Source organism: Clupea harengus, chromosome 23 (genome assembly GCF_900700415.2).
Source record: "Clupea harengus chromosome 23, Ch_v2.0.2, whole genome shotgun sequence".
Classification (NCBI taxonomy): domain Eukaryota; kingdom Metazoa; phylum Chordata; class Actinopteri; order Clupeiformes; family Clupeidae; genus Clupea; species Clupea harengus.
Window position 1 is genome coordinate 10,281,960 of NC_045174.1, and position 27,275 is coordinate 10,309,234.

General features: G+C 45.0%; 1 protein-coding gene across 3 annotated transcripts; it reads right to left on the reverse strand.

Annotated features, from left to right (window-relative positions):
• Positions 1 to 584: 584 nt before the first annotated feature.
• LOC105888798 (vesicle-fusing ATPase) lies at positions 585 to 27,127 on the reverse strand. 3 transcript variants are annotated; one of them, XM_031561718.2, is made up of 23 exons: positions 26,969 to 27,127; positions 22,177 to 22,262; positions 21,782 to 21,881; positions 21,427 to 21,439; positions 20,975 to 21,014; positions 18,304 to 18,470; positions 17,240 to 17,347; positions 17,065 to 17,140; positions 16,074 to 16,229; positions 13,451 to 13,650; positions 12,298 to 12,463; positions 12,038 to 12,112; positions 11,740 to 11,927; positions 10,226 to 10,321; positions 9,667 to 9,823; positions 9,145 to 9,278; positions 8,879 to 8,945; positions 8,675 to 8,754; positions 6,499 to 6,633; positions 5,685 to 5,798; positions 3,019 to 3,074; positions 2,836 to 2,904; positions 585 to 2,528 (listed from the first exon to the last, which is right to left on the reverse strand). In XM_031561718.2, the coding sequence occupies exons 3-22, from the start codon at positions 21,844 to 21,846 to the stop codon at positions 2,874 to 2,876; spliced, it is 2,124 nt and encodes a 707-aa protein (XP_031417578.1). In that variant the 5' UTR covers positions 21,847 to 21,881; positions 22,177 to 22,262; positions 26,969 to 27,127; the 3' UTR covers positions 585 to 2,528; positions 2,836 to 2,873. The 3 variants fall into 3 exon arrangements, with proteins under 3 accessions (XP_031417578.1, XP_012669992.2, XP_031417577.1); XM_012814538.3 differs by lacking the exon at positions 21,427 to 21,439 and having other exon boundaries at positions 26,969 to 27,126; XM_031561717.2 differs by lacking the exons at positions 585 to 2,528; positions 2,836 to 2,904; positions 21,427 to 21,439 and having other exon boundaries at positions 3,015 to 3,074; positions 26,969 to 27,126.
• Positions 27,128 to 27,275: the final 148 nt, after the last annotated feature.

Genomic DNA, 27,275 nt, shown 5'->3' on the forward strand with positions numbered 1-27,275 from the left:
TTTCTTGACACTTTTTGTAAGTACAGATGTATTGGGCTGACAGTCCAATGTCTGAGTTTCCCACAGTATAATAAATGGTGGCATCTTAATCATCACCCTCCCCCAAGCCTCCATCTCACAATAGAAGCAGCTGCACTGTCATTTTCACACTAAGGTCACATGATGATAAATGGCTGCAGTCTGTACTTATGTGAGGCCTGCCTGCCTAGTTATTGTCTTGGTCTTCATATAAAAGAGAGAGAGAGAGAAAGAAAGAGAAAAAATATGGGCCTCGCTAACTTGTCAGTGACAGACCTCCAGCATTAGGCACTGTTCAATAGCGCTTACAATCAAAAACAAATGTGCTCAGAAGTCACAGATTTTCACAAATGATGAGAAATGTTTCTGATGGGGAGGACACACATTTGGAAAGGGAATTAGAAAATTTGTTTTAAATTTGCAGTTCTGACATCACTTGTTACACCCACTGCTAAAGCCACATCAGTTTAAACACTATGTGTGTGTGTGCATATGTGTTGACAGGGACAAGAAGGCAAAGGAACCCACATGATCAAAGAACACTGGTTCATTAAATGTTCACTCAATTCTCATTTTAGTGTATCTTTATTGCAATCAAAATTGCACTCGGACAAGATCGCACTGTTTTATAGAGCATCCAATATCAATCACAATGTTAGAAACATATACATCAAGATTATATAACGGCACTGTGTTCGTCTGTACTGTGCACAACTGTGTTCTTGGCTTCACCACGTTTGACACTATACATTCCACACACAAAGACTGCAGGTCGAGACGTTAAAAATCTCTACATAGCACTGAAATCTACTAATATACAGTATTTTCCTTCATAGGGAAACACTGATGTGCAGGCTGGATTAAATGACATGTGGAAGAGACATCAGTCACCCTGTATTCATACTGTGTGGCAAGATAATTTGGGGTAGCTTCTTGGAAGTGTGACAATGGTCATGAGCCTTACATTACCCAGTTATAAGCATTACCTAAGCCTTTATGACCTCTTCAAGACTAGTGTGTAGGTGGCCAGCAAGACAGTTCCCCCCCCCCTTCCCCTTCCCCTTCCCCTTATAGCGTCCATGGAAAACTAGGAAAACATTCCTGCCTCTGACAGAGACTGGAAGTTTGCGTCTGATATTTCTGTGCTGGAGACGAGTGTTGTGGTGGGATTTTGTGTGATGCTATACTATCCCGTACTGATAGATTGGATGTGAAGACGAACTAACTAAGAGAGAGTCAGTCATTTTCCTTTCTGGCTCTTCAGATGGTTGAAGAAGGGAGGAAAAACAAAAGCGAGAGATAGAGGGAGCAGAAGAGAAGGAGTGTGGGGTCTGTGCCAACAGCCAGCGCTGCGGGGCACACATTGGGCCCAGGGGAGTTTGGGTCAGCGCGTTTGATTCTCGGTGCACAGCACTTTAAAAATCCGTGGCGATGACATCACCGCTCGTAGCCTCGCTCGCCAATCCGACCATACTTTCCAGTTTGGCCATCTTGGTGCAGTTAGCCGTTTGGGTCTCTGATGCGTCGAATAAAAAGGATGGGCCATTTTTTTTTTAGGTGAAAGAGGATGGTGTAAGTTAGCCATTCTACACTACAGAGACATCCATCCATTTTCCTAAGATCGGAGAAATCACAGTTTCCCTTTGGCTGTAGAGATACACACACACACAAATCCTTCACCTCTATTAAATGCAACAACAGCTAGTCAAACTATTCCCCTAATGCTACTTCATGCAAAGGCACAACAGTGAGCTGAAACACTTCAGTGAAAAACAAATTATTTTACAAAAGTACAACAGTAACAGAGTCACAATCGAGGATTTGGTCAGGAAAAGCACAACTAGTGTCCTTAATTAGAAACACGATCATCATAAAACAGTTAAGTGAGCTCAGGCACTAGCATAATCATTAAGAACAAGGGTGAGAGAAAGAAATAGAGAGAGAGAGAGAGAGAGAGAGAGAGAGAGAGAGAGAGAGAGAGAGAGAGAGAGAGAGAAAGATCACAGATAAGGCATTAGGAAGAAAACTGTTCTTTGTTGGTGGAATGATTTCTTCTTAAGTCTATGCAAATATAATCAAACTCAGCACAGCAGCTTTTTCACAGACATGCTTGAGTGTGCACACTCACACACACGCACACTCGCGCACACACACACTCACACACACACACACAGTTCAGGCCAGCTTTTACATCGACCACTGATATATCCACTAGAAACAATGAGACACCTATACAGAACAACTCAGGGGAGTGTGGGGCCGGTCGTGCATCGGAGGACAACGTTGAGGAGCCACAGAGGGGAGTTGTGTGTTCTGGTTGATCCGCAGAACAGCGTTGAGCTGGGGATGGGGGGGTGGGGGTGGTAGTGTCACTGGCAGGTCACCATCACCACTGACAAACACTCATGTTTCAGTGCGTGTAGAGACCGGAAGGAGCCGAAAGAGAGCGTCCTTCTCTCTCTCCCTCTCTTCCCAACACAAGCTGCCCGTGGTCTTGTCCTCCTTGGCCACTGTCAGGGAGAGATGAGGCCAGTATGAAAGAGAGTTGATCAGGGGGGCTAGAGAGCGATCTATTCATGAGAGGCTGCACAGTGTTTGTGAGGTCCCTCTCACTCTCCTGCATTTCATTGACCTCATTCAAGGCACTGAGTGGCCACTGCCTGTGTTTGCTTGGCCCACTTCGCATCCTCATGAACTAAATGACTGCCCTTGAACTCTGCAAAATGTCAACGGTCTACAAACTAACCCTTGTACCCAGGGCTAGGGTCACACTAGCTGGTGTTGTTTTTTGGTGTTGGAGCCACTGTCTGGACTTACCATAAATGTCTGCAGGGCATTGTGACATCAGAGCGTCCCTATATCCTCATGTGAAGGTCCGAATCCAACCTGAGAAGGAAGACATTAGTCACATGACCTGGCGTGGTGACATCAGTGGCCTTTCAAGGCCGAGGAGCAATAAATGTGCTTCTTATAAGAGATGGGCTTGAGAGGTATACTTACGCTCCTTCTTCCCTGAGCAAGGACAGAAACTTGCTAACTCTATATTCAGCATGCATCTGAAACACAAACACACAAATTGAGATCATATTCAAATGAAAAAAACAAACACAATCGGCAGCCAGCAACCTCAAATTCTGAGAACACCCAAAAATGCGAGCGTGTATACATGGAAGAACATTTGTCATTCAAAGTCAGATTTGAGTCTTATGCGCGTTGGAGTCAGTCCATTGCTCTGACTGACATGTTGACAACACCACCCACAGACAACACGGGCGACATGTCATCAGAGCAGGCTGCAATGAGTTCTCTTGTCAAACTCTCCAGTGCCACCTGGGTCCTGGTCCCGAGGAGTACGGCTTTAAGGATGGCTGGGGAGTGTCATGGGGAGTGGGGGGTCACAAACCAAGGTGATACATCCAACATGGATGCTGTGGCAAAGTTTTGGTGGCGTTACGATAATGGTTACCGCCAAGGTCGCCGGTGCGGTCATGACAATGGGGAGGGGATTTGTGTGTCAAAATGGAGAGGTTTCATCAACATGTCTGCTTGGTTGCATCCATTCAATAGGCATAGCATCTTGCAAAATCATGAATTATTCCTTCAGTAACATAAAACACATCTTCATTACATGATCTAAACTTACAATTGAAGGAACTTCTAAGTCACGTAAAAAAAAGCGAAAATACACAAATAATAAAAGTCCTGATTAGTCTAGAGGGGAGAGCTTAAGACCAATCTAAAATACTGGAGGGGCAAGGCCTGTATCATGTGACCGCATCAAAAAGATGACGAAACACAGAGCTGGACTCCTCTGCCACCATTTCTAACTCTTCATCGAACACAACAGGTAACACAACAGGTACAGTCACTTCTCCAACGCAACATCTTCAGTTTGAGAATTACATTCAAGAGCGTGAACAACGGTTAGAGCTAAAGGGTGTTAAGCTTGGGAGGGGTGGGGGGGGGCGGAGGAGTTAAAAAAATTAATGGCAGAGCACGCAATAACTCATCTCTCAGATTGCCTACGGCCATTGGAGTTGAAACAGAGGAGTCTAAGAGCCTGGAAAAAAGACAAGGAAAGGGGGGAATTTGAGGGAGAGATGAAGGAGAGAAAGAGATAAAGGCATGAGCAGAGCGAGAGAGAGAAAGAAAGAAAGAAAGAGGGGGATATAGGAGTGAGTAACGTAGAGAGAGAGAGAGAGAGAGAGAGAGAGAGAGATGGATAGAGAGGGGGAAGGGAAGGGAGAGCATAGCTGGTGGCTGGGAGCAGCATGTCTCGGCAGACAGGTTCATTCCTCTCTCTCTCTCTCTCTCTTTCTCGGGAATGGTGGGGAACACTCGGCACATACCACAGCAATTACACACCGCATCCCGCACAAACAGGACTACAAGTGCCATAAACTCAGCCACACTAAACTACAAATCCCCATAAAACTATGTGTAAACAATTTCAAACAGAACATCATGCCATGATATGACATGATATAGACTGCAGATTAACCCACATGAATGGCAGAATATTGATGATGATATGGAAAATAACACTACAATACACATAAGTTCTAGCAAATGTTTACTGACAAACTGCATGCACAGTGTAACCTTCGCAACCCTGTAGAAATGAAAACAAGATCACTGTTTTTGACCACTGATAAGTGATTGACATGGACATGACTTAGGTACAAGTACTGGGGGTGTGCAAAAATATAATTTTATAGAAGATACTCGACACTGATAATCTATGTCCCTACTTTAAAAAAAAGTGTCTGATTCAATATTTATTTGAAAATATTCTTAATTGAACTTTAAGGCCACTATGAATTTCTTCCTATTTTCTAGGTTAGTTTCCGCATTGTTCAAACAGCCTAACCATCATTTTAAAGAAATCCAATTATTACCAGTTTTTCCCTAATAGATGATGCGCTCTCGTTCAACTTCTGCAAACGCCTGTCGTTTCCATCCATTTGTTTCACTGTTAAAGAAACTATATCCATGTGTGCCTCTACATTAGTAAATTTGTGTTCGCTTTAGAGTAGGGCGACCAGACATCCTGTTATTCCCAAGACAGTCCTGTTTTTCCCAGGATAGTCCTGTTTTTCAGCACTTTTTTTCCGGAATCGAATGAAATCGGAGCAACTGTGCCAATACCCAGCACCAAAAAAGCACTATGTGCATTTCATTTAGTAATATTTAACATTGCAACAGGTATCTTCAGTGGATACTTCAAATGACTAAAATGAAAATATCCAAATTACTGACTTGATACCATAAACTCAGATGTAACCCCATGATGAACTGACAAAGGCAGGCCATACAAAAAAAAAAAAGGTTTTTAAAATTTGGAAATAAAGAAGAAAAAAAAAAGAATAAACTATATGTTCAAATGAACACTTGAGCTTATGTTAATTCCAACCAGGCCGGTAGCCCTGCCTTCAGTGTTGAGCAACGCTGCTTACACTACTGGCCGCGCTCCCACCATTCTGGAGCGCTCCTCTCTCGCAGCCTGTTTCTCATTTCGTCACCAGGCCCATAACTGACACTAATTCACATTGACTCGGGCCACAAAATGTGCTCGTGAGAGAGAGCCGTGACTCAGGCTGCAGTCTAGACACATGGGTGGGCACGGATGCTCTCGAGCTATTCTTCACAAACACACACACACACACCTGCAGGGACATCTCGATGAGCATCAGCAGTTTCTTGATGCCGATCCACACACGCTTGCCTTTCACCTCCTTTGCAATGACGGCGCGCTCCTTTTCCTGAAAGCTACCAAGCATCTGTGCCAGATGGAAGTAGAGAGAGAGAGAGAGAGAGAGAGAGAGAGAGAGAGAGAGAGAGAGAGAGAGAGAGAGGGAGACACACACACAGAGAGAGAGGGAGACACACACACAGACAGACACACAGACAGACAGACAGACAGACAGAGAGAAAAGGTGTTACAACCACAACACGCATCTGAGCATGTTCACCAGTCGCCAATTTCCCCCATTAATTCAGATGACTCCTGTTTGTTGATGCATTTATAAATCAACCACCCGTAACATCAGTCATTGCCAGTAAGAATGAAACACCATAAACAGGCCTCAACCCTTCACCTCAGGCCTGCAGGTGTCATCACCCATGAGGAGGTTAGAGGCTAGCTATAGTCAAATAATGTGGTTGCAGCAAATTACACATTACATGTGTGTGCAGGTGTGCCTTTGAGGTGTAAATGTTAACAGCAACCATTTTCAATCCCAACCCATCAAGCGTCAGGTGTTTAGCAAGGCTTCTTTCTTTAACCTTGTCATTTTAATTTGAAAAATCAATCTGCTGATGGGAACAAACAAACAGACTATGCTCATACGGAGTGAGCCATAGAGAGAGCCCCCTCCAGTGGATTGCATCAGTAGTGCACAACACTTGACGTTCTGAGGCTGGTGGTTGATCCCCAGGCAGGTGCTAACCGTGTCCCTCTCCCCTGGACCAGGTGCTCACCTCCAGGGCCTCCACCAGCTGCTCTCCTTGTGAGATGTTGGGGACGTGGATCTTGGTGCTGAAGGCGTCCAGCATCTCCATCTCCTGCAGCACGGCCTTCCGACTCGTGGTGCCGACGATCAGCAGTTTGCGGCCCTGAGAAGGACAAACCAGAAACGCATCCCATAATATGACTGGAGGAGGCCAGGGCGGAAACACCAAGAAATAGCACCTCATGTAGGGGCTACAGCAGCCGGTACTCCAAGCCTGTACAATAATATGATTCAATTTGTTTAACCTTATGATGTCTTTGGTTGATGCGTGATACAGTCCCTTGATTTGACCCAACTCTTCCAGTCTCAGGAGGCCATTCTACCCAGCTTATTTCCCTGAACCCTGTGGTGAAATGGGAGATGCTGCACGTTCTGAGCGATTATAGATCGCAACACATCTCCTGTTCAGCCAAGACCTCACATTGCAGCAGCATGTATGTCACGCTGTGAAGAGACACAGACCCCGAGGTGTCTGCTGTGGTGAAACACACCCCCACACAAAACAAAACCCCTAAACAAAGCCCCCCCCCACCCTGCGTTATCTGCACTCCTGCACTCCTCCGACCCTGTCCAACTGGGCCAGGCGCTGACGGATTCCCAGAGGCCCGCAGCTATGAGAAGAGGGGGATTATGGTCCGTATGCCGCCTCACCCCCCCCGTCCCCATCCGCCCCCCAAAAACCTCCACCACCACCCCCCCGACCCTTACCCTACCCCTCAACCCCCCATGGCGCGGGGCTTGTGTTGGTTGCATGCAGATGAAGTGCCACACAGGCGGCGGGCTCTGCCAGCTCACCGCTCTCCCACCGGTCCCTTTCTGCTCGGGGGCCGGCTCCCTGCTGGGCTCCTGGGCTATACGGGCCCCTTGCTCCTGCTCCCCACTCCGGGGGAAATAGCACAGCCAGCCCCATTCAGCTCCTACCACAACCACAACAACAACAACAACGACGACGACGACCACGCCACGGCACAATACACCTCCAATGCAACAGCAGAACAACACCGAGCTCGCTCACAGAGCTACACTATACACCACAGCACAATACCACACTATGTGTGTAACACAACAGCACACAACACAGGCCTACGACCAGACACAGCACAAACACATCCCAACCGTAAACACCAGTAAACAACACTGCCCTACATTCTCAAACAAGTGTAAATGGAATTGTCCTAACCACCAGGCACAACCCAACCATGCCAATTTACCATTTCCTTCTAAAAGTAGATGGGGCATGACAAGAATCCACCATGTCTGTAACAAACACCACTACTTCACACTGGACATTTCACCATCATCAAATGACACAGTTTGAGCATACTAACTATGAGATAAACCAATAGATCTATAAACATATATATAGCCATAGCTACTCTGAGACGATGTTTTAAAAAAAGGGAGGGGCAAGACACATTGTTTGGTTTACATAGCTCAGTAAACCACAGATCAGAAACAATGGCCTTCGATGTACACACTTACATCTCTAGACACAACAAAAACAATGTTCTCTTCCCACCAAAACAATTACACTTAATGAGGTGCAGATTTGAACAAGAAAACACAAATGACAGTCAGAACAGTAATCACACAAAAATCACACACACACAAACCGCAGACACATTTTTACATAAATTGCACGGAGTAAATACCATAAATGCCTCCCATTACGACTCTCCCAGTAAACCAAGCTTTGAAGTCGAGCTACTGCCCCCTGTCCGTCACGACCGGTAATGCATCTTCCTTATCTGATTCCGAGATGTTGGTTCTCATTAAGAAGCACTGCCATTGGGTGCGCGCAGCAGTGAGTTGCAACAGAATGTCAACAGCATGAGACTACTGGCCAAAGGCCATGACTGGTGCTGTACTGAGAGGGAGTCACAACAGCCCATACTCTAAACCTGCTCTGAGGCAAATACTAGGAAGCCTTAACTTTTTAACTAGTGTTAGTATGGAGTGAACTTCAAGTTCAATTCAAGGTCAACTTCAGTTCATTTTGGTTTTAATCTTCTTACCACAGCAGCAGGGAGATATGCATCAGCAAACATGTATGGGCTTCACACTAAAGGTACCACAGACCTGATGTGTCTCCACTGCATACCTCACACACCCTCACTGCTTTAAACTCTGTCTTCTGCACTTACATGTGGAGGTGGTTTCTTCAACAGCACCAGCAGAGCTTGCAGAACCAGATTGGAGAACCGAGGTCCAATTGGGACATAATCTGGAAAGAGTCAAACAAAACATTCCTATTATCACCACGCAACTCAATTTTTTTCTTATTGACTAAAGAAGGGCCTATGATAAACATGTCTGGTGTGTTGTTTATCTGACGCAAGGATGCTTACCCAGCAACCGCTCAATGTCATCCACCACAATACAACTTAGCTGAGACTTGTAGGCATCCTCGAATATCTACAGGGATGAACATAACATACATTTTATAACAAAAGACTTGAGACAGCCAGAACTTTATATATAACATCAGCCAGCAAGAGCCAATTTGATTTTTTTTGGACTGACGTGATGCCGACACATGGCACCTACACCTCAGCACAGGTGGCATGAGGCACGAACGAGAAGTTTTCAAAGTAACCATAGAGCCATCGCTCACCTTCTTGATGGCCTGGCACTTGGCGATCTCCGAGTGGCCAATCATCTTGTCTGGAGAACAGATCTTGATGAAGGGGAACTGGGAATCCTCTGCAATCTTGGCAGCCAGGGCGGTTTTGCCGCTGTGTGGCGGCCCTGTGGACAGACGGCATTTATGATGTTTTGCACAGCGGTTTCACTGGGAATACAAACACACACACAGCCATGGTGAGGACTCTGAGGGCAGAGCATATGGGTGAGAAACATCAACCAAACAACTTCACTGCATAAATACCAGCACAAATGTGAGTGTGTATGAGAGAGAGAGAGAGAGAGAGAGAATGAATGAGTGGTGGGAACAGAAACCACAGACACAGAGAGAAGTTTTCAAACTAAATTCATCTACAACGGGCAATGGCAAGCACTGAGGGAGACACTACTGCGTCAGACAGAGAGAAAGGAGAGAGAGAGAGAGGGAGGGAGAAAGAGGGATGAATAACTGGCAGAAAGACAAAGGAGTGCTGCTGAACAGAACGCAACTAACCCTCCAGTAGAACGGACACCAGTGGGGTACGGTCGCTGTTTTTGGTCTGCTGGACCAGCAGTGTGCCATCATCCAACACAGCCGTCACTGGGTCGCCCCACCTTATGATGTCATTCATGATGTAACTGGCATAGTCTTCCTGGTGGGTACCAAAGGCCTGGACAAGAAGAGGGTCAAAAAGAGAAACTCAATAAACCTTGTGGGACCACAATCAAATCATTTGCACTGGATATACAACGCATTATCTGGACAATGTATTTAAACAGTGCTTACATAGAGTTAAATGACATATCATCCATATACAACACAGCTATTAACAATAGCTAATAATTATTAATATTAACAATTAAATATTGACTATTTTGCACAGGCACCGTCACTGAAAGGCTCAAGAATGCACTTGATGAACCGATGCCAAACACTAATCATTACATTCATTTTGTTGCTCACCATCAGTGATAATATGCTCAGAGCACACTCAACCAGAAATGTATAAAATAACCTTTCAAATCTAAAAATAAATAGCCTGAAATGGAGGAGTTATTGCTTGTACACTTACCGGTTTGATGTCGTTTTCCAAGGAGGCCAGAAAGTCGTCTCTGCTGACTTGCAGCTTCTCTGCCTTCTCCATGTCCACTTCAACGGTGTTGCTGGCCTGCATGGAAGAACAGGGAGTTACTCACTCAGCCAGGCCAGCAGTAACCCATGAGTCACCTTACTGGTTGGCCTGCAGGAAGGCAAGGCCCCAACAGTAATGCACAAAAGCTGCAATCTGGGCCGGTGAAATGCACACACACCACACGCACACGCACACGCACACGCACACGCACACACACACAGAAAAAGGTAGGCCAGTCTTCAGTGTTAGTACATTACAGAATCCATTTGAAGTGGGACAGACATGATGTGACTTCTCTGGAGCTCGTGGCCCTGCTGAGATCACACGATAAACCACAACTGGTCTGACCGGAATTCGGCCGGATTCTAAAACCTGTCTAGGCCAACTGAATCGGGGCTAAAATCGGTCCAAAATCGTACAGTGTCTGTCTGGCTTTACATACAGTTACATACGCATCACCACCCATCTACCAAACAGAGGCTGCTGAGAAACTCAAGAAGCTGATTTGATTTGATTTTTGTTTTTGACAAAGTAGGCCAAAAGTCTGTTAAGAAACCATGACCCACACAAGAGAGGAGTGAGAGACAGATGGTTGAGTGGGTAAGAGAGAGAGAGAGAGAGAGAGAGAGAGAGAGACAAAGCTAATGTCATCCCAGTTAGTTGTGCAAGTTCCTGTCAATCTGTTTTCAACACCATCAAATATGAACCAGCCCTCTGTGGGCATTCTACTGGTAAGCGCCTCCCTTTCGCTGTGTGTTTGCTCGCCTGGGTGTTGTAGTCAGCACGTCTGATTAAACTCTCCTGTCTCTCATGAACACACACACACACACACAGAGACACAGAGACACACACACAGTCACACAGACACACAGACAGACACAAGAAAGTAAGGAAAAGTGGCTGGCTAGAGTAGTGAGAGACATATTAGCTGAGGTTATAGCAGACTGGACCAATGTTACAGAAACTCAGCCTATAGGAAGCTAGGTCAAATAACAAAGACTTCAAAGTTCAGCAAATTGCAGTTCAGTTTGGCTTTTGGCCAGTTTTCAGCACAGGGCACTAGAGAGGGCCCAGATAAGGCTTTGAGGTGGGGAGGGGACATGGCTACATCTCTACTTTTATTTCTCCAATCTACACACTCAGTAGTTAGCTCGCTAGCTAGTTAACTACCTCACAAGAGCTAGATCTCCAATACATAACAATAAAAAAAAAAAAACATACAAAACTTAATTTGATGTTAATTTTCTAATTATATGACTATCTCTCTAAGATCTTAGCCATTCTAAAAGGACAATTCCAACATATAGATGATGGAAATGTGAATCTCATTCATGTAGGGCTCTTTTTGGTCATATTTTCCCCCAGGTTCTGCCTTTTTTATTTATTTATTTATTTTTTATATATGCAACTGTTAAAATGATTTTTCAGGCCTGCTTTGAGAGGAGCACACTAGCCTTGATGTGGCGGTTCATGGCCGTGGACTGGGCGGCTCGGACCAGCCCCTCCAGCTCAGCACCGCTGAAGTTCTTGGTCTCGGCTGCCAGCTCCTTAACATTGACGTCTGTGGCCAGCAGGTTGAAGTCGCGCATCTTGGCCGTGTGGATGTTGAGGATCTGGACACGTCCATGTTCGTCGGGCAGGCCTGAGAAAAGGGGACACGGGCCGCAGAAACATGAGCAGACAAAGACATACCACTACGACCAGAAAGCGGGAAGAGGAACGGCTTGCTGCATGTTAGAGCAGATTTCTTACCAATCTCCATTTTCACCTCCAATCTGCCAGGTCTCAACAGGGCATCATCAATCAGATCAGGCCTGTTTGTCATTCCTGAGGATGAAAACATAGGACATTTCCAGCATTCAGTATTGTCAGTTACTACCAACAAGCATCCGTATGAGCTTTTGTTAGTAACATATGTTAGTAGAAATGCAAGGCAAAGACATATCTGATGGGAATATGCTACTGTCAGAAATGTTAAACAAGATATTAATTTAGGTTAAAGTGACACGCACCAATAACCAGGATATTGTTGAGCTGCTCCACCCCATCGATCTTGGACAACAGCTGGTTGACTACGGTGTCGTGGACGCCAGTGCTGCCAGCCATGCTGCCACGCTGCTTGCAGATGGCATCGATCTCGTCAAAGATGATGATGTGCAGCCCACTGTTGGCACCCAGCTGCAAGAGATTTCAAAACAGCCGTCTCTACTCACTGACGTTACACAAACCACACACACCCATCCAACAGCCCAAGGACAATCCATCAATCTCCACTGGAGGAAATTAAATAAACATTCCTGCTAATGATTCAAACCTAAATATGAGAAGCAATCATCACCAAGGTCAGAGATCGGCCCTTGGCTTGGCTAGCCGCGTGCACAGTGGCACCTCCAATTAAGGCTTATCTCTCTATCACCGGCCGCCCTGTCAACTACTCTGGGACAAAACCTTAACATTTAGCCCAGGTGAGGGGCTGTTATTGGGATGGGGGCAGGACGGGGCCACCCTCGTGCCCCCCACGGGACAAGAGGTGGCGGGGAGAGCATGGGTGGGTGGGTGGGGAGGTTTGGCTGGAGATAGCGCCACACTCATTAGGCAGGTGTTGAGTGAGTCCCATCACTGTCCCAGTCGCACCCAGCCCAGGCCCAGCCCAGCATTGCACAAGGATGGGAGACCCCATGGCTGAAAAGATTCTTCAATGTCTCACCGTGAAGTACACCATTGTGGCACACTCACTGAGCATCTACCGCAAGCCTGCTCAGGGCTTTCATTGTTGATGTTTGCCAACAACTTGCCAATAACATCTTGCCAATAACCCTTAAAGAAATATTTTAATTAAACATCGCAATGCAAACTGACAGACTGTCATGAAAGGCTAGATTCTTGGGGTTGCATCCAAAGTTGGGGATTATGCTTAGGTTTGGGCAATATTGGAAGTTCAATGGAAAGTCCCCATTCCTCCAAAAAATGCAGTGCAGGAATGGACTTATTTCATGTTTTGGATACCAGCCACTAAAGTTTGGTGGAATCTTTAGACCATACTGTCTGTCTGTGTGTGTGTGTGTGTGTGTGTGTGTGTGTGTGTGTGTGTGTAGGTACAGTCAACACGTGTGTGTGCGCATGTGTGAGTCTGTGATGAAAGTAGACCAGAGGTCTCCCCCTCACCCTTTTTTGCTCGTCCTCTGCGTCGGCAAAGAGCTTCCTGATGTTGGCCTCGGACTCGCCCACGTACTTGTTGAGAATCTCGGGGCCGTTGACCACTTTGGGTTCGCGAGCGTTCAGCATCGTCCCGATCTGCCGGGCCATCAGTGTCTTACCACATCCTGGAGGCCCGAAGAGCAGGATACCTTTCACATGCTTACAGCCTGGAGAGAGGGATAAGGGACAGAAAAAATGGAGAGAGACAGGAAAGAAGAGAGGGAAAGACAGACAGAAAAGGAAACATTCCGTTTAGTGTCCAGTCAAATTATTTTATTATGTATTATGAGACGCTTTTAATATAGGGATAAACTAGCCAACCAAAGACTGGAAGCTTCACCACCAGCTTACAATCATGCCTGCTGTAAGAGCAGACCAGGGTGAAAAATCCAGGGGGTGGGGGTGTGTGTGTGTGTGTGTGTGTGTGTGTGGGGGGGGGGGGGGGGGGGGCGTGGATTTACAGTAAAAGCCTGTTGAGTTGTTTCAGCTTGACAGATGTGTTTTCATACACAAATACCACTCAGATCAGTGGCGTGGGGCGCAGCGCTGCGGCCCAGACAGCCTCTCTCACGGCCGGCCTAATTACACCCGCCGCCTGCCATTTACTGGCTGCAGATCAGCGCCAGGTCCCAGATCCAAATCAGCCCGGCCCATTCACACCTGATGACAGCTGGGGCACGGTCAGGCCTGACGAGACTACTGCTGGGGAGGGGAGAGGGCTCTCTGTGTGTGTGTGTGTGTGTGTGTGTGTGTGTGTGTGTGTGTGTGTGTGTTTGGGGGGGGGGCAATGCAGCCACTGTCCTCACTCACGAGGCTGACCTTTAAGGCAGGGATTTTCCCCCCTTGTCTTTCTAAGTGTGTGAGTTTGTGAATGTGTGTCTCTCTATGTGTGGAGGTGTGTGTACAGAAGACCTTTACTATATGTAAAAGGGCGTTTGTGAACTTGTGTGTATGTGCGTGACAGAAGGTTGTGCGTGAGGGAGACTGATGGAGAGGGAGTGTGCAGGTGTGACTAAGAGTGCAAGTTCTCGGTCTTCCCACCCAAGCTTTGTCGGTCCTCCCCTCCCATACCCTCCCCCCTCCATTTCTCCTAAAGACCAGATTCTCCCTCTCTCCCGTCCTCCCCCTCTCTCTCTCTCTCTCCCGTCCGCCCCCTCTCTCTCCCTCTGCACCTGGGCTCCCCACACAGCCCAATTAGGCCCTCACCTTTGCGCTATCAGAGCTTGCCATCTCATTACCTTGGCCAGCTGCTCCCAGCCAGAGGCCAACTCCTGCGTACATCAGCACCCCAAAGGTCATCTCCCAGCCACATGTCACCGCACTGGCTGGGGGTGTGTGTGTGTGTGTGTGCTCAAGTGCGCGCTGAAGATATTTATTTATCAGGTGTTTTGTAAACAATGCTCTCCTTTCATGAAACGCTTCAGTAAAATCACGTGGTGTCGTGCATACGCGCTCTACTGTAGCGGTGACTGGGCGGAACATTCTAGAACCGCTGCTTGGACACGGCAGTTGTCTAATACTATAGTTAATGCTAATGCTAATAGCTGAGGCAGGCCTCTCTGTAGGGAGGAGTATAGGTAAAGCAGATGCTGCCACTGACCCTTACTGACAGGGATGCTGAGATTGAGCACGTGTACTACAACTACTCAATCTAGCTTCCCACATAAGTATTAGGTTCTACCTTCATTAAATCACATGAGCTCTAATTAATTAATCAACTTAATTTCTGTTCATACATTTAAATAAGGTAATCAGGGTAATATGAGGTTAATTCTGACCTAACAAAACTATGGTTAGCCAGATATAATTTTGAGGCCTGCAAAATTTCCAAATAAACTTACTGCCTCTAGTACATTCTTCACCCTTAGAGTGCATTGTGATCGAAAATGACGTTAAGCCTTTGCTGAGGTCATGTTACACAAACAGAGCATTACTGTCACAAACTATAGAACGCAACAAAGGTATATTTTGTCATAATTGACATGCACTTTAAGCAAAGAGAGAAACTGGACACCTCAGAGCCTTCTCAGCATTTCTCTCGACTCCACTTGTAATTTTGCAGCATTTTCTCAACTCCCACTGCCCCAAGCACCAGTCAGAATCGTGCACAATAAGCACCAGAATCTTAGACGGGATCATTATTAAATCATTAGGCTTCAGACGGCAGGGTTTACTTTGGCGGACGGGTCCCACTCACTTCCTCATGAGTCAGCCCTCCCGGTGCATGCTGGGATGCCGACAGTGTGTGGGCCAGAGAAGATTTACTGGTGACAGCGCGATGAGGTCTGGCCAAACCACGCGACACGGACTATGAAACAAGGACATGACAGATGGGGAGAGAGGGAAAGAGAGAGGGAAGGAAAAAGGAAAGAGAGAGTGCCGTAGGACAGAGGGGAAAGGCTGAGAGAAAAGGAAGAGATGAAAAATAGAAACAGACAGGTAGAGAGAGGTACAGATAGGCCGTGAGAGGTGGCCTGACAGCAAAAAAAAGAGCAGGAGAGAGTGCAGAGCAGGAATAAATTAAAAGCAAAAGAGAAAGGGAACAACAGAGATGGAGGGGGGGGGTCTCAATCAGAAAAGGGGGACCCACCCATCTGTTCCACAATGTCGGTAGGGAAGACTCGTGACGCAAAGGCCCGGCGGAAGATGTCGGAGAACTCCTTGTCCAGGCCGCCGATGCCCATGCGCTCAAAGTTCCAGTCCGGGTTGATGATGGACTGCCGAGACTCTCGGGTTTTGGCCTTCCCTGTGGGAGCAGAGAGTGGGAGGATGACCAGGGCTTTAGAGTTGAACGTCACGCAAAAAGCTTTCAAAACATTTCACTCGCAAAACACGCCAGGCAATTAAAACTATTAAATTAAAAGGATTAAAACTATATTTGGGGTTCATATTACATGGCTACAAGGTCAAACAGGCTGAATAAATGCAGATAAAACAAATTTGGGAAACCTATGATACGTCAGGAAAAACAAGTCCAACTAAAAGCAGCCTTTCATTCCAAAAACAGTGCAGACACTTCCACCTAGTGGTGATACTTGGCAGTACACAAATGAGATACTGAAGGAGTACATGGCTGACATGTCAATGTGGTTTCAGCTAATTAAATTAAAACTCTCCATGAAAACAGAACAGCAGGACAGAAATAGAAAGCAGTGTTGTTTGTTTGTTTGTCTGAGACCTCGCAGAAGGGGAGTCGAATGCAGATAACTAGCACATATCGGGAAACCCTTATCAGCAAACAGTTCAAATACATCTGAGAGCAGGTGAAGGTGGACTTATTTGTGGTTGTGTAAGGAGATGAATTGTGAATGTGACTAACCCCATACACTGTGTGTGAGCCAGTGAGGCGTGGCATCACTGATGGAGAGGTACACATTTCCACAGCTGCTGCTGATGACCGGCCGTATTTTAAAATATCATCTAGAACAGGCAAGTGGCTTTGAGAAACCTCACCTATGAAAGACTAACTCTTGGTGAGGACCTCAGCACTGTGTCCAATAAAAGCTCTGTAGAAAATATTTGAGGGAGTGAGCTGTGTGTGTGTGTGTGTGTGTGTGTGTGTGTGTGAGGTAAACACTCACCAATGAGCTGAACAGAAGAGCTCTCCGCTTTCTCGAAAATCACCTGACTGTTGCCAAGCAACAAACCAATCTCAATCTGTAAAAGAAGAAGCGGGGGTGAGGAATCAATGCAGAATCAAGATCAATGCAGAATATCAGCAAGTTAACGAGAGAAGGGCGGTCCCGCTCGAAGTACCTTCTGTTTCTTGCCCGTGCTCGCATCTCCCTTGAGGATGCTGGAGTCCATGCCCTCTATATCCTTGATCACAATGCCAAACAACTTGTCACAATAGCTGAAGACAAGCTAAAATGAAAAGAGAGAGAACAGAGATTTCAGGAAAACAGGTCACAGGAAAAGGACACTTAACAATGGTAATATCTTACAATACATCGAAATCCACTGATATGATACCAGTGAAAATAGAACTTCTATGATGCCGCTACAGCTGCATCTTCATGGTGGCACAAGTTGAAATTTGCAAGTTTAAATTTAGTCAGGTTCCTTCTAACAAGCAAGAAATTAAATCGAATACCTGGAGGCCAACCGAGGGTTTTCTTGGTAAGCAGTTAAATTAGCCACTAATTAAAAGCTGCAAAAAAATAGGCGACTCAACTCCCAAGCCAAATCAGTCAGTCGCTGGGCTGATTAACATGAAAAAACACCCTGCTCTCTTACATTGCCCCCAGAGGAGACAGACACTATCATTCTGTGCTTTGTTAAACACAATCAAATTACACACACAAACAGGTCCAATTACTTCTTGTAGTCAGTAGATAGAGAATAGCTCCACGCTCGGGACGTAATCTGCACATGTAAGCATCTGACCATGTGAAGGAAATGGTATTTTCACTGACCTATGACCCTTTCCAAGAAACCATAATCAACTCCTGGAATCTCCAGGGGTCAATGTGGTCGGTCAGTTCTTGTGAAGCTCATTGTAAGGATTGACAGGTTGACATAACTATGGTTACCAGGTTCGAGCGCAGCAATCTCAAGATAACTCCTTGTCTCTATAGCTGAATGAACATTGATCTTAAAAGAACACACTGATGTGTAAAAGCAATAAAGGAAAGAGCTTCACAAAGGCAATGCTTCAATCCATACGTGTCCTAGCAGAGGCAATTCTATGACAACGTAGGCCTTAGCACTTAGCACAATTTAGCACAATGGCTGTGAAAGGTCGATAACTGAGAGCGTGTAGTGAATGCCTATTCTACTGAAGCGTTGCCCTTGGCAGCTCAAGGTCCTCGCTCCCTCACCTGCTGGCCCTTGCTGAAAGCTTGGCTGTTGAAGTGCTGGATGAACTCTGCGGCCATTTTGTCAGTGTCGTAGGGGCTGCTGTCCACATTCTTCTTCTGCAGGAAGTCGATTTCCACTGTCATGGCGCCCACACACTGTTTTGCCTTGTCAAAATTGTAGCTGGTGACTGTGTGGAGAACAGACAGACAGACAGACAGGAGTCTTACATGATGCTTATTTCACACATTTCCTTCAAATGATATTCATGCCAAGCTTTATATCACTTTCTCATATGTGCCCTCTAGTGCACCTCCGTGGATCACCCACGAACACCACAGTCCTGAGTCCTTACAAGAGAAGTAAGTACATTTGCACAGCAAGCCTAGCCTCAAGGGCTTGTGGTGAGCAAGAAGAGCCATGCTAAATTAACAGGAGTGATGCTAGCATACATCAGCACCAGTTCTAAAGAACATTGTAAAAACAGCTGACTTTTTGTTTTAGAGGTGATCTATAACAGCTGCTGCTACTGCTGCTGCTGCTATGGTTTATGGAAATCAGGCAATTAGCCGCTCTAGTTCTGGGCAGTCCAGCACTAATAACACTAATAATGCTTTCTGTGAGCGGATAATCTCCAATTATCAGACCACTGCACCTCTACTCTCTAGACACCTGCTTGGTCTTTGTAAGCAGGAATTCTGGGAAAAAGGAATGAAAAGGGATTGCTGCTTTTTGTGTACATTTGAACGAGAAGGAACAGATTGAGTGACAGTTTGAGGTGGGTTCAACCACATTAGAGTTACCCATCCTAGTCTAATGCACTTTCATTTGACATGAGACAGCTTGTCCTTTTAAGGAGACGCAGCAGTGCTTAATAAAAAAATAAAAAATAAAAAAAATGATTATTTATGTAAAACACATCGAATTGCCTGTGTATGAAATGTGCTATAAAAATAAACTTTCCTCACCTTGCCAAGGCATATTCAAATCGTGTATGTTTTGTTAAATTTACCAATTGTTCTCTTGCTTGTGTTGCATACTACATTGACAAATTGACAAGGCAAGCTGTACAAACAGTGGCCCCCACAGTCCAAGTTTAAAATGACATGAGCACATTAAATCTGATCAAACTGTGTTTCATGACTACATCCATTTCAGTGGATGTTATCAATTTTTGTCACTGGTCAATCACCCTATTGTTCCTGCTTCTGAAGCACTGCTTGGCCAACTGTGCGATCTTACATGTTCATGTAAAAATGATTGACAGTACGTCTGACAAATGACAGTGTTTGTTAACTGTCAAAACACTCCTTGGGTCACCATTAGCGTATTAGTTATACTAGTTTACTACTTATATACTAGTATATTCCATCCAAACATCAATTTTCAACAATGTCTTTGTATTCGGCTAAATGCAACGTGGTCGACAGGATTCTGCAATGTCACGTTCTGCGAATTACGAATCTTCTACCAACACTGGTATTTGTGTATTGAAAAACCGGTCTGTTACAAGACTCTTTCACCGGCACTGGTATCAGAACCATCAATGGCTAACTGGGAGCATTCAGGCTAATAGCGCGCAGGCTGTGTCTGCTTATAATGGAACATCAGTGGAAAACATGCCAGTAAGAGCTGGATTCAGTGATTTACGCAATTTTAGCTGTTCGGCCAAAATGCACAGAAAACCCAAGGACCACGTCAGAGCTGCAGTTAATTTAAACTTGCAGTTTGAGAATAGATTATTGGTGGATGCTGGAAGCTGCAGAGAGGTTGGGAGCCATTTCTCACTTTTTGCCCTCCTGTTGGTGAGATTACTTTCTGTAGTTTATTTCACTTTCGTTCGGTAAGATTTATTACACTCAATAGCCATTTTCTATGATTATTAAGAGTTCCTTTGGCCTCTACTCGTACCCGTCCTGAAGGTTTTGTTTATGCCTCTCTTTTGAGTTACCTGAAATACTGGTTAAGTTCCCCAAACACCTTGACTAGTGGGGGACATAAACATGATCAACTTTGTAATTGACAATTATCAGTATGATCATTTAATGTTTGGATTTTGTTGAACGAGCCTCTCCAGCAAATCCACCAGGAGTCACCATTTAATGGCTTATTTTCAAGTCATTCACTATCAAAATGTTCTTATAGGGAGCATGGCTCCGGAACGCCAGCCCCAGCCTACCCCGCTCCCATGAAATCCTCCACAACTTCGTGCTTCATACTCAATTTTAACCACCAACCACCACTGGTGTAACCTTGAAACAATACAAAACATACATAGATACTTAGCCGACAGATAGATAGCCGACACTACAAACAGGCAAAATATAATAACGTTTTGTTTTGGCGAGGCAAGGTTGGACAATTAAGCTCTTCCTTTGGTAAGAATCACCCACTACGCTCCTTCTGCCCGCTCAACATCCAATAAATAATAGCTGCGCAATTTCCCCACAACCGCCTTACACAGATAAAATCAATACAGGTGAAAGAGCTTTGCCCATTAAAGCTCAGACACAGAATCAATGTTTCCATGGCTACCCTGACAAGGAAAGAAAGAGTGTTGAATGCTATACAGAGCTGCCTTTTAGGAAGACGACATGGAAGTTTGTGATATTATGTACTGTATACCATGGGAAAGTGAACTTGTAAGTGCACATACTGGTCACATATGTACATATGTCAGAAATACTGGCTTACCTTCCACATCCTGACCAATAGAGATTCCAGCCCATTTCCTCTGCAGCGAGAATAAACAAATATGAGCATATGCCTCTTATTTCAGTTTCTGCCTTGTTAATGACGATCACTTAAGAACAGGTTTTTCCTCTTACAGAACAATATGCCCAGATTTCCTTTAACAACCAGCAACATAGGGGAGACAAGTTTGTCTGGCTTAATACGGGAAACAACACTACTATTTTCTAAATGGTTCTCACAAACAACAAGGTAACTTTTCTCTGATGATAGGGCTTATTGGACAACCAGTTTGCATTGTTTAGGTGTCATGTTGAGCTTATATACAGTGTAAGCACAGAAGCCTACAAACTAAAGTGTTGCGTCTATGATGTGGCACCTGCAGTAACGAGAATCAAATGGAGCCTAAACTGTTTGTTTAATAAGCCCTTGGGGTGAGAAAGTTACAGCAGTACCTGAGAGGCCACGCTGAGGTCAAGTTAACATGGAGGAAAGGCAAGCAGAGATAGGTAAAGGTCAAAGGCAATGACAGACATTAAAAGCCGAAAACAGAACAACAGAGTGCTGAACAGCAGTGAGTAACAGTGAAAGAGTGTAGCAATGGTCATTTCATTAGCATAGACAGATATTACATGTGACAGAAACACTTCCTTCCACAAGGTTAGTAGATCATAGCGAACAGAAGTGGAAGGACTGAAGGACACACAAGGAAAATGTTATTTGCCTTCATACATACATAGACGTACATACATATAAAGAGTCTGCCAGAACCAAGCATCAAATGGAGGAAGGGCATCTGGTGTAGGTTACCTGGGGCAAGCTGAAGCCGATGGATCCAGGTGGCATGCTCTGATGGAAGCGAACTGTAAACACATACTTGTGGGGGGGATTGGTCTTCACCGTCACATATCTGTGATGGAGATTTGAAAACAGGTACATGTCAGGAAACATCAGAGCCACTGTGGCTCCTCTGTAACATGCAGAGTATAAGGAATTGGCATCAAAATGTAGTATTTTCATTCATTCATGACAGGACACGTGAAACCGTGGCTAAACAGTGCTACACAAAAGCAAGGATGATGATGATGATGATGATGATGATGGATCATCACTGACAGAATTGGAAGCATTAGACATTATAATCGGATGTTTTTTTGTCTTCCCTTCACCACACTCACATACATACACAGACAAACAGAACTTACTGTCCAATCTGCACGTCTTTCTCGTTAATGACAGCACAGTTGGTCAAAGACAGCTCGTCTGTCGGGCATCGCGCTGCTTGCATCATCTGGGGAGAGAAGACAGGAGAGGTCAAACCACTCATCCTGATTCCAACAGGAGCAAGGGTCCTCACTGCCTTGGACATCACCACACTGATTTCTGCTGTTTACTAATGGAACTGTGTGAAATGTTGCATCTCAGCGCTAGAGCCGAAGTTGATATCCTCTGGGTCTCTCAAAGTTTATATCCTCTGTCACTGAAGCTTCATGACAAATTACCGAAAATAAATACGTGCTTGTTTTGGCTGGGACACATATGTGAAAAGATCTGACATAAATAAATTGAGGCAGTCATGCACTCAGTAAGATTAAAAACTGTGCATTATTCAGAAGATAAAGAATCACAGCCTCACAGGTGGTGAATTTTACAATCATCCTTGGGTTCATAAAACTAGCTTCTAAACGCTTTGCACCACAGACCATCTGACTCAAGGAAAGGATGATGGACTTTCATTTAGGCAGGCCTACTTCTAAATTGGTCGCCTCGAGTTGGTAGATATAGCTTAGATCATCACCGCACCTGCAAAAACACTATTATCTTAAATGTGATCATCACCATTATGACTCATTGTGAGGGCTGGTGTTCCCACTGCACTGAGGCTTCAGACAACCCCCCCCCGTCTCAGACACCAGCATGAGGGTGGCCCCATCTGCACTTCACCTGATTGGCTCAGACATAAAAGCCCCTCATCTATCCCAATCTCCTCAAGTGGGAGCAAATAGGAGTGTGCCGAAACCTCAAAACAGCTGCAGCATGGGATTGCAAGAGACACACAGAGAAGGAAATCACGAAGATGCACTGCAGTCTTGCCCGTCAGTATATCAGCGGCATACACGGCCTCACTCTCGGATCTCTCTCGTTCCTCCTCCCTGCTTCACAGAGATAATCTCTGGGCAACAGGGATTCATCAACATGGGATTCAATACAGCTCTCCTGTCTCACTTCCTCTACATGACAATGGGCAGACATATTGTGACACAAAGTAGACTCCAGAGCCGTTGCTGAGAATATATTGTAAACGATCTTCCTTTTTTGTCAGTGGAAACGGTTGCTATACAACAGCATCAAAATATCAAAGCAGGAACACAGCCACCTGCGTAATGAGATTTGAGGTCCTCTCCGCTCATCTCATCAGGTGTGCTCATCTGTCAAGACTAGCTGTATAACAATTAGGCTACTTCTTTGCCACCCACAGCCCCTACCTTTGTTTATAGTTTTACCCAACGCCCCCAATTAATCTTTCTTTCTGAAAGGTCTGACGACGTCAATATCATGCTTAAGGCCACTCGTCTCTCCGCGGTTATAAGTGCTCATTTAACAGTGGTCAGATTGGAGGACAGATCAGAAAGCTCTGTATCTTATAAGGGCACGATGTTGCAGCAGATTAACAAGGAAGCCCGCTGCCTGGAAACCACCTCTCCACGTCGGACTTCGAAGCAGCATTCATCAGTCCTGTCTGTAACATTCAGACTCCCCACCCCCGTCAGCATGAGAGCATGGAGTTTCATCATCTGGCGTACACAATAACAGTGCTGCTTGGTATTTGTATGTGTCTTGCACCACCCATTTTCTCCCATTGCATAAGAAACCACAACTGCACAGGACAGCTCACTCTTTGCATTGAGACATTTCTCCCACGCTTGGCAGCATGATAAGGATCCACCCACGTGGATTTGTAAAGATAGGTTTCTGAAATTGGCATGTGTGCCGAGATCCCTCATTTGGACTCTAAGCTTTACAGTGTGTAAATGTGTGTGGGTATGTAGGAGAAAGATAGACTGAGTGAGTGAGTGAGTGAGTGAGTGAGTGAGTGAGCGAGCAAAAGAGAAAGAGAGAGAAGCTGTATACATTTATGTTTTGAAGAGGGCAAAGATCAAGGTTACTACATGGCCACTACGAAAACGTCGACATCACAAACTCCATCAAACACCTGCTATCACAAAAAGACCATTACCAGACCTTCCCTCACAAGGTCTTGGGTCATGGAAAAAGAGGATGGCCTTACCATTAGCAGCGAATCCCTTTGTGCAATTAAGCGACCGTGTTGTGACGGAGGTAGGAAAATCAGGCTCATCACAGCCGGCTCTGCAGTCTCAGGGTCCTTACTGCGAGTAGGCTGCATTATGGTCCTGAGGGGACTGCTGTAATTCCCCAACCACTGCCAGGGATAGGACCCATCTAACTAAAGCACTTTAGTCCTCAGCACCTCCACAACCCTGTCGGCACTCTAGAGTCTGCTGGAAGAGTGCCAAGAGACACATCCTCCCCGAGAATGCAGAGGTGACTAAAGACGTGAGATTGGACAAGATATCCCATGCACAGAAACTCTGCATTTCCTGGTTTAGATTCAGTAACTTGGAGAGCTTGTGAATGAGGGAGTGGCCACGGTGCATTTCTCCTTTAATGTTTTTACAAATAGACAAATCTCACAGATGTTCATGTTACAAGTAAGCAAACCCAGTACTATCCTACCAAGCTGTCAATAACTTTTGAAATAATCCGTTCAAACTATGTAACTGTGTGAAGTGAATGACAGAACATTCAGACGGTTGACCTGCTGCAACACGACTATCAAGTTAAATGTCTGATAAGCAAGAGGAAACTTCCTGAAATGAGTCTATTATTCAAACCCAGCAGCTTCACTGATGGTCGTAAATGTCAGCAGCAATTCTGCTTTAGATGAATTACTGCTGTTTATACATTATACCTTTAAAACCTGTTTAGGGAAAATATGAGCAGTTGTTCTTAAGATGCTTTAAGCTTTAAGAACGCTTAAAGCACAGCCTAGGTAGTCTTGCCAAAGCCCAGATTGTGAAAGCAATCATGAGACAGGATTCATCATCAATGCCTGAGACAGGAGCTTTTTGAAGGGAAAACAGATGAGGTTGGTATAAGTGCATTGATCACTTATAGTGACAGCCTGTTGAGTCAATTAAGGTACGCTATACGGATCCAGCCTAATCCGTTTCCCAGGGAAATAGATCAATACTTTGTCCAAAGCCAGGATGCCCTGTTTTGAAGGTAATAAGGAAACAAGATCTGGCGATTCTCATAAACAATGAATAATTTTAAACATTAGGCCCTTTCTTTCCAATTAATTTCACCTTCAATTAGATAACTGACCACTTAGGTAAAACTGCAACTATAGACTAGAGCAATGAGTTACAGTATGCATTTGTTTGTTTGGGATAAAATGTGTAATTGAATGTGAGTAAATGTTCCCAAAAGCTTCCTTTGGCCAGGGTCATTGACCAGCCTAGGGTAGCAATGCAGCGATGTTTTCTGCACCAAGCTAAATTCTCAACAAGCTATGGGCTCCAGTGAGTAACCAGTGACATGCTGAATACCATGTACTGGGTCTCCAGAACCAGCCAAACTGAATAACACAGATGATGGGCTGGGCAGGTCAAGTAGAGGGAGGGGCAGATTGGTTTGTTTTCAAATCTTTGGCTGAGCTGTGCTCCTTCAGCATATATTTCATATTGAAGGTTTAAGTTCCATTATCTGTGAATCTCTGAGACTTACGGCAATGAGCTGAGACTGTATGAGATCACCCAGGATCAACCAAAGATCAACAGACTTCCTCCCATTTTCTCTCATGTGAGGTATATGAATGAATAAATAAGACTACAGACTACAGCGCAAATTGCAATTAGCCTTATATGTGAGCTAAGGATTGAAGTGGGTCATTAAGGCAAGTTCCTTGCATTCTCATGTGGCCTAATCTCCCCGAACATACAATGGTGCCATTTAAAGGTTTCTCATAGTCATACAACTACATAGGTTAGGGTGGCAAGGGCTTAACCTCTATTCGTAAGACTAGTCAAGACGGGTTCAGAAAAGTGCAGAAAGATACTTTTCGAAATTACTCAGGAACATAGCAATCTGCGCCACAGAGGGAAATAAAACCTGCTGGACATCAGCATCTCGTTGCGGACATCTGGCGGACGCACCGATGACAAGTAGCTAATGCACAGTGACTACTCCATAGAACAGAATGAATGACTTTGTAACCTTGCAAGACGGATAATCTTTGAATTTCTGGTTCATTTAGTTGTCCAATGTTTATTTATGTAGATGAGCTGGTATTGCTAACAATCAAACAAAGTGTGCATTATATCTCGAACACATTGGCAAGTCAACTTGCTGGCTTATTAAGAACTGTCTGTTAAACAAATAAACCATATACCCTATATTAAATATGTATATATTAAACCATTTATAAGTCAACTGTCAGACTACCCGGCACTACATCTGGAAGTGCATGGTGTGTGTCTGTACAATAATATAAATCTGCCAGTGCAACAAGCTAATTCAGTTAGCCAGACTAAGCTAACCAATGATCAAACGACCAGTTTTCAAACCTCACACAATCATGGTCATTTAAGATATTTGAAACAATAGACGTTAAGGGCAGTTATTAGCCAACCCTAAATATTTATAAGAAAGGAAAAACCCTTTTAGACAGGTATATGGTAAGTTAGTCTTTCCAATCTATCAGGTGGCAAGTCATAAGATACCACTCGTCCTTCCGGGCTAGCATAATGACGTATAACTGACTTGCCACAGCTGAAAACCTAGGAAGCCAAAGTTTTTCCAAATCTTAGTTCTGTAAAGCATAGGCTAGGAGGTCCACGCAGCCTGGCCAACGGTAGAAACTCCTTCTCATTCAATCCATTCCGTTGTTCTACCCTTAAAATATACGATACTCACCCGGCCGGCCATCTTCGCAGGATTTTGTTGCTCAGCTGCAACTCGCATTCAACGTCGGTAGCGCACTGTCGATGACTGGGAGAACGTACACGACAGCGGCGCCACTCGTTGAAAATGACGTTGCAGTTGCTAACAGGATGAAGGCTTTTAGCTTCCGTGTAGCCTACATGTAAAGCAAAGCATGCCTTCTGACAAGCCAAGCAGGGATCTTACATGTTTTACACATAGAAGGCTTACATAATTCAACTGTTACACACACTGAAACGCTGTCACTATTCGGTTGTGGTTGTTGCCTGCAGTTTCAAGG